The 13,210-nt window shown below is 41.3% G+C and overlaps 1 protein-coding gene across 1 annotated transcript; it reads left to right on the top strand.

The window, feature by feature from the left end:
* The first annotated feature begins 250 nt into the window (after nt 1-250).
* Nucleotides 251-12,591, top strand: Cxcl8 (C-X-C motif chemokine ligand 8). Its single transcript, XM_048364855.1, has 4 exons — nt 251-314; nt 1,259-1,394; nt 1,630-1,787; nt 12,374-12,591. Exons 1-4 carry the CDS (start codon nt 251-253, stop codon nt 12,589-12,591), a joined length of 576 nt encoding a protein of 191 aa, XP_048220812.1.
* Nucleotides 12,592-13,210: the final 619 nt, after the last annotated feature.

Here is a 13,210-nt window from a genome sequence, read left to right as displayed (position 1 = left end):
CAGGGAACTAACCAAGGAAGTGTGGTGACTCGGGGTGGTGGTGTTCCAAGGGTGTGGGCCGGTGGCACACTGTGGCATTTGCTGGGACGTGAGGCAAGGATGAGGCGGAATGTGTCCTCTGGCGTCGGGATGATCTAAGAGGCCACAGAAGCACAGCCTTCATCACAAGCCCCCAGGGACGGCCGAGCCTCCCCAGCTTCCAGAGGAGAACCAACACGGAAGGAGAAAACCAGCTCCAGCTCCAGCAGTCATGACTTCCAAGCTAGCCATGGCGGTGTTGGCAGCCGTCCTGCTGGCTGCGGCGGGGCGTGAAGGTAAGCGCAGCCGGCGTGCCCACTGCGGCTTTCAGAGAGCAAGGCCGTCCTCCGAGCACGGAGGGGCAGCTGCGGTTACCGCACGTCCACAGCGAATTCTGTGCTTCAGGCTGCATCTCTCTCTCTAGGTGTCACAAATGTACAGTAACTCTGATCTTTTAATTCTATGCAGTACTGTATTGACAAGCCCCGGATCTCATTCCTCTGGTTTGAAGGCGTCTTTCTTGCAGACATCGTTGGGATCCTTTGTATGAACTAAGCCCAGTTTGGGGGTCCTTACAGCGTGTCTTCTCTATGTTTATCTTAAGCATTTCACATTTCACTAAGATACCTTGTCTGTGCCATACATTTGTATTGTCTATTAATTCTTTCAGGAGATAGTGTCTATGTGGATGAGTGTACAATACATAGTATTTTGTTACAAAGAATGGCATAAACAATATTTTGGTACAGAGAGTATGATACCATATTGAGTGGAGCCCCCAAACCATAAGAATGTCAACATGACAGAAAGACAATTCCAACTCTTTATGAAGAAAGTTTGCAGTAATAACCTTTTTTGTTTGGGTCCTGGGGCTTGGACTCAGGCCCTGAGCACGATCCCTGGCTTCTTTAGCTCAAGGCTAGCACTCTACCTCTTGATCCACAGCACCACTTCTGGCTTTTTCCCATATATGTGGTGCTGGGGAATCGAACCCAGGGCTTCATGTATACAAGGCAAGCACTTTGCCACTAGGCCATTTGCCCAGCCCCACTAATAACTTTTTTAAATGAAGAAAATTCTAGAGGAATATTTGGCCTTCCTTATCAAGAATTGGCTTACTAGAAACAGGATAATGTCTACTGGATACAGATAACCATATTGGGATTAGGGAAGGAATAGCCAGCAGAGCTATACTTATTAATGAAATTAATTTAATCCTGTTTCCCCCCCCCCTTTACAGCTGCAACTCTTGGAAGCAAAGCTTTAGAACATGGATGCCAGTGCATAAAGACTCACTCCACACAGGTCCATCCCAAATATATCCAAGAATTGAGAGTGATTGGGGCCGGACCACACTGTTCCAGCACAGAAATCATGTAAGGCCTTTAAAAATCATTAGTTTGATTGGACAAGCCTCGATGTAAGGAAATTGGAAGTATTTAGGAAACTTCAAGGTGCTGGTAATGATCAGAACAAAGTGAACCAATATCTTTGTGTCTGTTCCACGCCCAGTCGTGGAAGGCTACTTTCGACTTCGACTTTTCTGCCCGTCCTTAACCTTGTTTGAGCGAGAAGATGAACCACTGATTCTGACCGCCTCTTTCCTTTCAGTGTGAAGCTCGTTGATGAGAGAGAGCTGTGCCTGTACCCCAAGGAAAAGTGGGTGCAGAGGGTCGTGGATGCATTTGTGAGGCGGTCAGTATTCGAGATTTTAGAAATTCGTTCTTTGTTCTTAGATTCGGCCTACAAATCGTTTTTCTATGAAGCCCGTAAGTTTCTTGCCGCTGCTATAAAAAATTTCCCCTTTGATTGGAAAAAAAAGAATGATCTTAATAGCGAATTATTTTTATGCCTAGAATGATCATGCATTTCATCTTGCCCGGGAATGTCCAGGTTTATACCCATGTTGTGTATCCTTAGTAACGTTTCCTTGAATCATCAGAAGTGTGCTAAGGTCCATGGTGACCTACCTGGACGCCTCCCTTGCCGTGTAAAGTATACAGAGTTGTTAACACTTGGGCGTTTAAGATGATACTCATTCCTAAAGAAAAAACATATTTCTAAGAATCCCTTGTTTTTTGTTTTTTGTTTTTTTTTAAAAAGCAGAGAATGTTTCATGACTTCATTTTATTTTGATTTATGTTCAGGGTTGAGATGAAAAAGCCAGAAGGAATAAGTGAACTTTCCACAACTCTTCAGGGAGGATTCTCGTGAAACCTCAAACAACTCTACTTCACAGCGTCAAAGAGTGTGGGTCTCGTAGGAGGTTGCCCGAATACCTATCACATTTGAATTTCAGGGCCACGGACAGCCGGTTTGGTGCTTTTTATTGTATCATGCAGTATCTACTAGTCACTGATAAAAAGAATTTGTTTAAATCCTCAGAAAATGTAAAAAATGATTTTTCTAGGAAAGTGATGCTTTAAGCATGATGTTAAAATGAGGAGACGGTGATATTTGCTGTCAATTAAAATTTAGCTGAAACTTCTGGGTTTTCAGACACCTTGTCATTGGTTAAGAACCACGAGACTTTGTTCAGTTGTGCCTCAATCTCTCCTTTTGTTCTGAACTAGAGAAAACATGTCATTTACCACCCTAACCCATGAGGGTGTTTTGGGGATATGTAGACACACTTTAATTTTTCTTCATAACAATGTCAATAATTTTCAAGTGTAATTATTTATTATTTATATATTTAAGCATAAAGTTTTACGCATGAATTTGGAAAAAAGGGGCAGAAAGAAGCATGGTTGTTAGGATGGTATAATGATGTCATATATAGTTATTTATATTTAATTTAGATATGAAACGATGTTATGTTAGACAACTTCTCACTAGACTTTCCAGATTTAGCAAAAAGGAAAGAAGAGGCAGTTAAAATTTTCTTTTCTATAACAGTAAGTCCCTGTCTCATTGGTGGAGTACCTGCCTAGCACACATGAAGCCCTGGCGTCAAACTTTAGTACCACCAAAAGGAATGCTAATAATAGTGATAATAATTTTTTTCAGTGTAGTCGCATTGTCATTTATTTGAAATTTTAGTTGAGCTCACAGTCCTTGTTGTGTCAGTTATTCGGTACCACAAAGAGTGATAGAATCCTGACTTAGGACAACCTGTGGCAAAAGATCAAAAAAATCACCAGGCAACAGAAGCAAAGTCATGTCATGCTAGTAAAACTTACTTGGTATCAACAGATTGTCATAAGTTTATTTAAATAATTTCCCCTTTTGAACAAGAGTCATGTTGTATCAATGTTAGAATGATGTAATGTGTTCCCAAACAGTTTTTCTACTGCTCTTGATAATATGGAAATTCAAATGTAACCATGAAATAGTTAAAATAAAATGTATTGCTCAAGTCAACAACTGTTTGTCTTTCTTCAGCAGTCTTAAGCTATTGCTTGTTTCTATGGAAAGCAATATTTTAGAACGCATATATATTTTAATTAGAGTTTTATATATTGTATGAAAAATTATAAACCTGAGTGCAGGAAAACACAACTTCTTTGGTAGTTTCTAGAAGAAACTGCTACAAAGAACAGTTAGAAATCTTTTTATCCATCTCCCACTCTGTTCCATTTTACTAAGTTTAGATTTTCAACTAGTTGGTGGACAGGGCTGAACATCCTGGCATAGCTTGACACTGAGTTAAAGAGGGCAGAGGGTACACATAAGATGCTTATCAATAATTCAGAAGTAAAACTGACAATGTATAAGGGGAAAAAAAGGCTTGAAATATGATTAAAGACAGAACACTTTGTAAACAAATTAGGTATTTGGAAAAGTAAAAAATATTATTGAATTAAATGATGGTAGAAGGTCAAACACAATTGAAAATAAAACTCAAAAATGATTTTCAAAAAAAAGAACCAAGGAACTTTATGTGAGTTCATATCAGAGAAGAGGTACTGAATAGAGAGTGGGCTGTAGTTCAGTGGTAGAAATCCTGCCTAGCTTGTGTGAAGCTTTGGTTTGGTCCTTGGGCGTTGAAAAAGAGAGAGACATACTGAGAGAGAAAGAGGAGTTAAAAGAATGACATTGCCCCATTTGTAAAGAAATGGAAAGAATTGGCAAGCAAACACTCTACCTACCACCAGGCCGTATTCCCAGCCCCTAAAATGGAAAGACTTAGAAAAAAGTATATTAAGTGAAATAAGCCAGACCCAAAGAAACACAGGTGGCATGATTTCCCTCATTTGTCATAATTAGAATTAGCGCCTATAAATCTACAAGTCAACCCAATGGATAGTAAAAGACAAAAATTACACTTGGACATGCTCAATTGAACAGCACACTAAACATTCGCACAGTGAAAACTTAGAAGGATAGTCTTAGGAATGAATCACAAGGGCTATGTGCACGTGATTGTTTAAATGATACTTATTGAAATGAATTCCAAAAAATGGAAACCAGATATTTTTTATTCTACTGTTTTTAGGTCTCTTTTTTCCTGTGGTGCTGTTTCTCTTTTGTGGCTGTGTTTTCATTTCGGTAGCCTTCGTCTTTATAAGTTTATCTAATGTGAGGTGGGGAAGGCGAAGCACAGAAATGGTGGATCAAAGGGTGAGCCGACTCAGCAGTGATACTCACCAGACCCTAGGTTGGAAATGAACTTTACAACCTGGTGGGGGGAGGGAGGGAAGGAAGAACGGGGAGAAAATGAGGGACCGGGTGACACTGTTTAGAAAGACATGTATTCATTACCTGAATCATGTAACTGTCACCTCTCAAGGAGAAGTTCTCGTAAACCGTATTCTGAGCAAGTCACAATACATTTCAAAGGACTGATATACAAATCAACTCCTCTCAATAGTTTCCATGAAGTTAGCTTTTAGCCAAAGAAAAGTCCGTTTAAAAAAGAACCCATGTGTATGAAAACATTAAATACTCCTAAGTAAATGGAGTGCTTCTAATAGGAGATCAGAATGAAGACAAGAAGAAAAAATTCAGAACACAATTAGATAGTACATATCAGAATGCATGGAGATATATGTATACTACATACCAAAATATATGCTCTGACTCAGTGAATGAAGAGTCAGATAATACAAGGGAAACTGTGTTCACAAGAGATAAGCAGAGAAAGAAGAACGAGAATGGCCAAAAAAAAAAAAAATCAGACAGCAGAAAAATCAGAGCAACTGAGGCAACAGGGCTAAAGCAAGAAGTAAGTCCAAGTTCTGTCCTGGCTCCTTGGGAAGGGAACCTAAAGAAGCAAAGGGCGAGGCGGAAGGCCCTGGCAACTGGTCTACCGCCGGCTAGGCCCACACCTCCCAGAAGCCTCTACCAGGGGGGAGACTTCATGAGACATGGTTAGCCTCAGTGACACTCTGTCCTTTCCTTACCTTAGAAAGCCAGAGCCAATCACTACCTCCACAGAAGGCCTCGCTTTCGAGACAAGATCCCCACCCCTCTGCCGGAAGGGAGGCCCGTTGCCTGAGACGCTTGACAGAGGCGACCCCGCACGTGTGGTGGCAGGGTCTCAGGGCTGGCCTTCGGGCTGCGTGTGAGTCAGAGGGCCTCCCTCCGGCCAGGCCACGCATGTTCTGCAGTCTCTTCCCTGCCTCGGGGAGGTGAAGAGTTGGGCAATACCTGGAAGCATGGAGGGGAGCCTCCAAGGGCTGCAGCCTGGGCTGTGTTTCCTGCCAAGCCATCCTGGGGGCCTGGGCTTGGCAGCTTCGGAGTGACACGGTTTGCACAGCTCCTACTCGGACATGGAGACCAGCAGGCAGGAAAGCAAGTCCATCCATCTCCCCCAAGCCAGCGCAGAGCTCAGTGCTCTGTTGGCTCCTCCAATCTCTCACACATTTGAGGGTCCCCCAAGTCTGGGATGCTTATTGCCCTGAGGGACACACACACACACACACACACACACACACACACACACACACACACACACGGAAGCTGCAGAGTTCATGCGATAGGTCAAGGGCTAGAAATCTTGCAGCCAGCCATCAGCTTCTGGTACCCAAAGAGGGGAAGCTTGGAGAGGGAGAGCGGCCCACACGTGGACAGCTGGTCCCGCTGGACTCTGCTTAGTCCACTTCACACAGGCAGTGCAGGAGAGCAAGTCCCAGCCCCGCGCATCAGGTGCGTGCTCGGCACAGGGGCCAGATGTCTAGCCTAGTGGTGAGAAATCGCAAGTCAACCCCGGTGGCTGCACAGTCTTGCCTGAACACGGAGAATATTTCCACGAAAAGGTAACGGGATTAAAACTTCCGACCAACAATTGGGCTTTAGATGCAGAAATCTCAACACACACACGGAATATGGAAAACCGAAGCAATAGGATTCTTCCAGAATTCAACAGTTTCCTTCCTTCCTTCCTTCCTTCCTTCCTTCCTTCCTTCCTTCCTTCCTTCCTTCCTTCCTTCCTTCCTTCCTTCCTTCCTCCCTTCCTCCCTTCCTCCCTTCCTCCCTTCCTCCCTTCCTCCCTTCCTCCCTTCCTTCTTTTCCTTCCTTTCCTTTCCTTCCCTTCCTCCCTCCCTCCCTCCCTCCTTCCCTCCCTCCCTCCCTCCCTTCCTTCCTCCCTTCCTTCCTCCCTTCCTTCCTTTCTTTCCTTCCTGCCTTCCTGCTTTCCTACCTTCCCTCCCTCTCCTCTGTCATAAGGCATCATACGACCTTTAAATTTCCCCAAGGTCCCACAATGCTCACCAGTGTCCATCTTTGCTGTATTTCGGAGGGGATTGCTACCAGGAGTAACCACCAGAAAACAGGAAGTTTTGCTGGGACTCCATAGTAGAGCACTAGCTAGCCTTGAGCTAAAGAGCTAAGGGACAGAGTTCAAGCCCCACGACCGAAAAAAACAAACCAAACCAAAACAACAACAACAACAAAATCCCTCTTTTTAATGGGGACTGCAGATCATATAAGTTCAAGAAAAAATGCTACCCTAAATTCCAAGAATAATTTCACATTTATAATATTGTAAATACGTTAACTGAATATTAATGTAGTTCCTTATCGCATTATAACATGAAATGTGTGTATTATACACACACATACACACACACACTGCAATCCGAATGCCTGTTATTTAATTGGTACTTTCATAATCTTTCATTTTAACATAATACTTTGAGAAAGATAGTATCACATTTCATAATTCAGACTACAATTCATAAAATTTAAGGGACTTATTTAAGATTATTACCTTAAGTCCTAACTTGGAATTAAGATGAGACTTTCTTCCTTCACACCATATGATTTTTCCAGGTTCATTGAAATCAATTTCACAAGAATTCATTATCAAATACTCATCAATCTCTGTGTTGCAAATTTTAGGCAAATGTATATATATGAGTAAGTCCTTCCTTTCTTATGTACTGGCAAAAATATTCATTGGTATAGTAAATGTGCAATGTCCCACAGAAATTGGCAAGTACTATGCAATTCTGAGACTTCATAGATAAACTGAATCTCTAAATTAGAATTTTATATGATAGTCATTATTTTTATACCTTATGTCTTAGTTGAAGCTGTCAGTCCTTTGTGAATCTGATGAAACTTGGTCAAAATACTGTCTCCAAAGCATTGTGGGAACACAAGGCGTATCTAACAAATCCCGAGACGCCGCAGCTTACAGTAACCATCTGGGTGAATCCCAAGTCCCTATCAGATTCCATTTCTCAAAAGCTACTAATGTAAGCTGATTATGTATTTATAAACCTGTCATAACATTGGCTGAGGGGCAGGCAAAGGTAAAGCCCCATTGCAAACCATATGTCTTTCCGTATTCTTTCACTCATCTCTTCCACTCCTTTGATCTTCCTTTCTCATCTCAAGTTCTACTTTCCTTTTTAAATTTTTAATTAATTAATTAATTCATTCATTCCTTTATTGTCAAAGTGAAGTACAGAGGGGTTACAATTTCATATGTAAGGCAGTGAGTACATTTCTCATCCAACTTGTTACCTCCTCCCTCATTTTTCTCCCCCCTTCACCCATCCCCAATTCCCTCCCCACCCCTGATTTGTACAATTGGTTTATAGCATATTGTCTTGTAAGTATTGTTGCATTGGTCCACCTTTTACCTTTATCTTTCCATTTTGATGTGCCCTTTCCCTTCCCTAGTTCCAATAAATGTATATACAATACCCAGGGTACCAAAATCACTTACAGTGACATCAGGGGTCAAACCACGGGAAAGAAAGACAAAAGAAAAAGGGCATAATTTCACATAGTATGTTGAAAATAAAAACAGCAATGATAAACCACTTGTTTTCATAACTTGGAGTTCATTTTGCTTAGCACCATCTTATGTGTTCATATGGACATAGCGCTTGAGCTATTGTGATCTTCGGCTAGGACTAGCCTAGACATGTACTAATTATTCCCAATGAGGGAAACCACAGAGTCTGTGTCTCTTTGGGTCTGGCTCACTTCACTTAATATGATTTTTTCCAAGTTTTTCCATTTCTTTATTAATGGGGCGATGTCATTCTTTCTGATGTAAGCCTAGAATTCCATTGTGTATATGTACCACATTTTCCTGATCCATTCACCTACTGAGGGGCATCTGGGTTGGTTCCATATTTTAGCAATTGGTAAATTTCAAGTTCTACTTTCTGACATACACTAATTCCACTTATATTTGGCCTTCTCTGGGAAGCCAACATTTCTTCCTATTTGCCAATTAGAGAGTTTTTGGCAATAATAATAATTTTATTTCTTTTTTTAATAAAGGAAAGTTTTACTTTCATATTATTTTTACTCTCTCCTACTTCATCTCAATTGCTACACTTTATGTCAATTGAAAGGATTACTATTTCCTTAACAGCAACATAATTGTTCTCAACGAATCGTAGCCAGTGTATGTGGAAAAGTACTGGACTTGAGAACAATGGGTTTTCATTAAGAATTACTAATATGCTGGCCAGGTCATTTTATTCTCATTGTCATTGTGATGGCTGTTATTATCTATTTGTACCTGCAGACGTTACCACACACCTTCTAAAGTATTGACTTATTAGAATTTTTAAATGTTATTTCAAAAGAGAATTTTCTATCCATTATGCTTCAGTTGTGAAGTATTAATTATATTAAAAATAAAAACAAAATATCATATATTAAGAGTACCTCACACATGTAATGCATTTTTAGGATTATAAAAATAAATAAAATTAAGAAGACATATGCTTCCATCTTTCGATACTTTATTTCCAGCCCTGAATAATGAAAATGAAGAGTTGAAAAGGTCATTCATAACCATTAAATCACTTGTTCTGGTGAAAGCGATCTGCAGAAGTGGAATTTCCAAAATGGTAATTCATTTGTTTCTCTCTTGGAAAGAACGGTGTGTCAGCCCGTCCTATAGTTCTTCCTTCATGGTGGCAAAAGTCTTTTCAAGCACGTAGCCTGCATCTCCCCCAATACCAAATGCGATTAGGAGTAAGAACACATCAGGAACAGGAAATTGCTTTATTCTCTAATCATTTGACTTTTAATATATGCCATCTACCTCCTTGGATCTGGGAGCCAGGTTGCATTACCCTGTATCCTACACATCCCTAAATTTTGTTTTTATTCTTTCTTGTTAGATATGACCAAAATGTAGAATTTGCATTCTTTCTCTGAAACCAAGTCATGTAGAAGTAGAGATAAGAAAGACTGGGTGATTTAGAAGCAGGACACAAGCCATTTCAGAAGCCTATTTCCAAGCCTTCCAACAGTGGAGATTACTATGTAGAGATCATGGTATCCATGCTACCATATTCTTTGCTTTCTGAGTTGTTTGAAAAACTGAAATGAATCTGAGGCCTTTGCAAAACAAATCTGGGTGCACTTACTGTGTACATCACTAATTTCTACATGTTCTGATAGCAAAAGTAAATTGCATGAGATCTGAATGAAAAGGAAAGAGAAACCACTTACATAAAGCCAGTGGAATTGGGAACTACCTAGATGAACCCCTTATCTTAGATAGCCTCAAGGCGAAAGAGTGGGAGAAATGCCACTCTGTTCTTGGTAGCTATGATAATAGTACAAGAACTTGTCATAGATTATTTCCAAATAACACAATCAAGTTACTGTCCTTGCTAAAACCCACACCATTGATGTTGAAATAGGAGCTGCTTTGGCAAGTCTTCAGCACCAATGACCGCCAACAATTGGACAGGGAATGGAAGACGACTCTCTTATTCAATAAAGGCCAGAAGAGCGAGACTGAGGGAGGATACTGTTAGGAGAGGAACACAAAGGCACAAAGCCTACGTGCGTCTGAGCATGCAAAATAATATCGATTGAAATGAGCTCCAGGAAATGGAAATGAGTTTTTTCTTTTGTTGCTGTTTTAATTTTCTTTCCTTTTTGTCATTTGTTTGTATGTCTTTGCAAATGTAAGGGGAGGCACAGAAATGGAGGGACAAAGGGTAAACTAATGCAGCATTGGTACTCACAGTACACTATGTAAAAAGTGAATACAACTTTTGGGTGAGGATGGGAGGGAAAAACTGGGAGGGAGCAAGGGAAGGGGTGACACTGTCCAGATCATTGTAGGAGCACTGAGGAATGCTATCCACACATAAAAGTATACAGGAGAATCTCACTATCATGATGTTGATTTTTTTACAAATTATGCATTACATGGTTCTACTTTTTAAAAATCTAGGCAAAAATAAGGTGTGGTTTCAGAAATTAGAGTCATAGGAAGCCTTGGGTCAGAGGATGTGATCAGAAAAGAGTACACAATTGGACTCATGGGTAATATTCTGATTCTTGAACTAGATGCTAGTTCAGTTTTGTGAAAATTCACTGAATTTGAAATATGTGAATATCTCAGCACATATGTTACATTCAAGTAAAAAAAAATCATTTAAAAACAGAGAGTAAGCATTCCCTGAAAAACAGAGCAGTAGAAATACGGAAGAGGAGAGAAAAAAGTTACATGAGATCTAGACACGGGGGACAAGATGGACAAGGGAAGTGTGTGGAAGAATAGGTCACTGAGATAGAATTTAAAAAAATGAAACTACCGTGCACCTCGCCATGTACTTGGATATGTATGAGTTACTTTGAATTTCCAAGCAGCAGATGTCCAGATAGGGTTAGACGCAGAAGAGATTTATTAAAGTAAAATACAAATGGGGAGGCCTAGCTGAACCACCAAACTGTTGCTGCAGGTTCTTACTGGAAATGAAGCGGGCAGGGAAGGCGGTCTGTGTGAAATTACCGAGGACCACAGCACAGTTGCAAGGGGAGTTCTGTAAGATCGCTGGGGAATTTTAGAGCCAAAGATCCCTGTTACCGGAGACCTTCGTCTCCCAGGAAGGGTCTATCTTAGTACTGCTGCTCTGCTTGGCTTCCTTTCCAGCTAGGGATAATGGGTAGGAAGTTTGGTCTTTGGGTGGGTTTTAGTAGATAGGAGCCATCAATCCATTACATTTCTTGGAGTTCATCAAAAGGTACATTCTTGTACCTGCTGCAGTGGGTGAAGCAAAACTTGCAACAGTGGTATTTTGGTAAAGAGATCTCCAAAATAAAAACTCTGCTTTGTAGCATTTACCAATTTCTAAGGTGTAAATACTCCCACCTTGTCTTTGTGCAACCTACCAGGTGGTGGGTATATTTTCTGAATGTCTGATACCATCCAGTTCCAGAAAATCGTGCTTATAAAGTTTGACTATGCACACAAAGGCAGGTCACAGTTACACAAACTTTAGGTAGTTTTCAAAATAGAATAGTTTATCATTTCCCACCCCCACCCCTCCCACCCTAAAGGAAGAGAATTGGTGCTCTTGAAAGGGGAGTATCCCCTAAGTGGGATGGGAGGGTTATTGGGAAGTTCATCCTAACTCGCGAGTTTTCTGGGAATCCTTGTTCCTTGTGGCATGTAAATGAGTTCTGTCTCTGTGTCTGAGTGTGTCTTCTCAAGGAAACCGGCCAGCCCTGTTTCCTTTATGGTGATTTCTCTTCCTTTATTTTTCTTAACAGAGTACAATTATCTGAATGTGGGCTCAAGTTACAGCTACATAATAACTTTCAAACATTTTGTATCAGGGCATACAGAGTTTATTTGTCTGTCTGTCTGTCTGCCTGTCTACCTATCATCTGTCCACCTATCTAATTCTTAGGGGAAAAAAACCACATTAAGTCTGTCTCCTCTATGCTGAGAAATTCCGTCAACAGATGGGTGCAGCAATGGTGAGGATGTAGCACTGCACGTCTGGGAACAGCGCTTGGAAGGCTGTCGCAGAAGGATGACACACTCAAAGCTAGCCTGGCCTATGCAATAACAAAGGTGTCTCCAGAAGCCAGACACGTATGACCTCCTTTAAGTGGTGTGGGCCCTTGCTGTCCTCACAGTGTGGTAGGAAGTGGTGTGGATGGCTGTCCAGTGCCCCGTGTTTACCCACAGGCTCCCCCAGTGAGAGCCAGGGAGGGCTCTATGGAGAAGCAGGTGCAGGGCAGCAGGCGTTTGTCAGCGCTGTGGAAGCACTTCCCCGCAAGCCGGAGCAAAGTCGTCTCCCAGGCACGTGGAACAGACGCCCTGCCTTTGATTCCCAGCTGCCTGGCTCCACGTGTCATCTCGTGGACAGAGACGGCATTCGAATGAGTGAACTCACAGTTCCTTGACTTCCTTAAGTGTAATAAAACATTGACTCCTCCGGTCTCTTTCCTTGGGGTGTTGTGTGTGTGTGTGTGTGTGTGTGTGTGTGTGTGCGCACGTGTGTGTATGTATGTGTGTGTGATCTATTTAATGCTAATTCTTCACTGTCATCCTCCCTTTGGGAAAATATATATCTACACAAATATATTTGACAGTGATGATTTCACCAATAAATTTGTTCCTAGGACCCTGTTAGGAGTTCCATTGTTCTCTGTGCCTTTAAATCTCTATGTGTCTCAGAATGTGATTTTTTTTTTTGTTTGCTGATAGGGTTATTGCAGCTGTGATTAGTTAATCTGAGGTCATTCTGGACTCTGGCGGGCTCCTAATGGACCATTCCATTGGACTGGCACGCTCTTGTTGCTGCAGCGGAGTTATTCAGGGTACTGCTTATTTTATCTCCAGGGAACTTGCTCCCGCAACATTTTAGGTTAAGACAATCTAAGACTAGCTTTCCTTACACTGGAAAATGGCATAAAATGGCTATAGCCTTAATATGTAAGAGAAAATGTGATACATATATACAATGGAATTCTGTGCCTCTATCAGAAAGAATGACACTGTTCTATTCATAAGGAAATGGAA

The sequence above is a fragment of the Perognathus longimembris genome, chromosome 16, assembly GCF_023159225.1.
Source record: "Perognathus longimembris pacificus isolate PPM17 chromosome 16, ASM2315922v1, whole genome shotgun sequence".
Lineage (NCBI taxonomy): Eukaryota > Metazoa > Chordata > Mammalia > Rodentia > Heteromyidae > Perognathus > Perognathus longimembris.
This window is presented reverse-complemented; position numbering and strand designations above follow the sequence as displayed.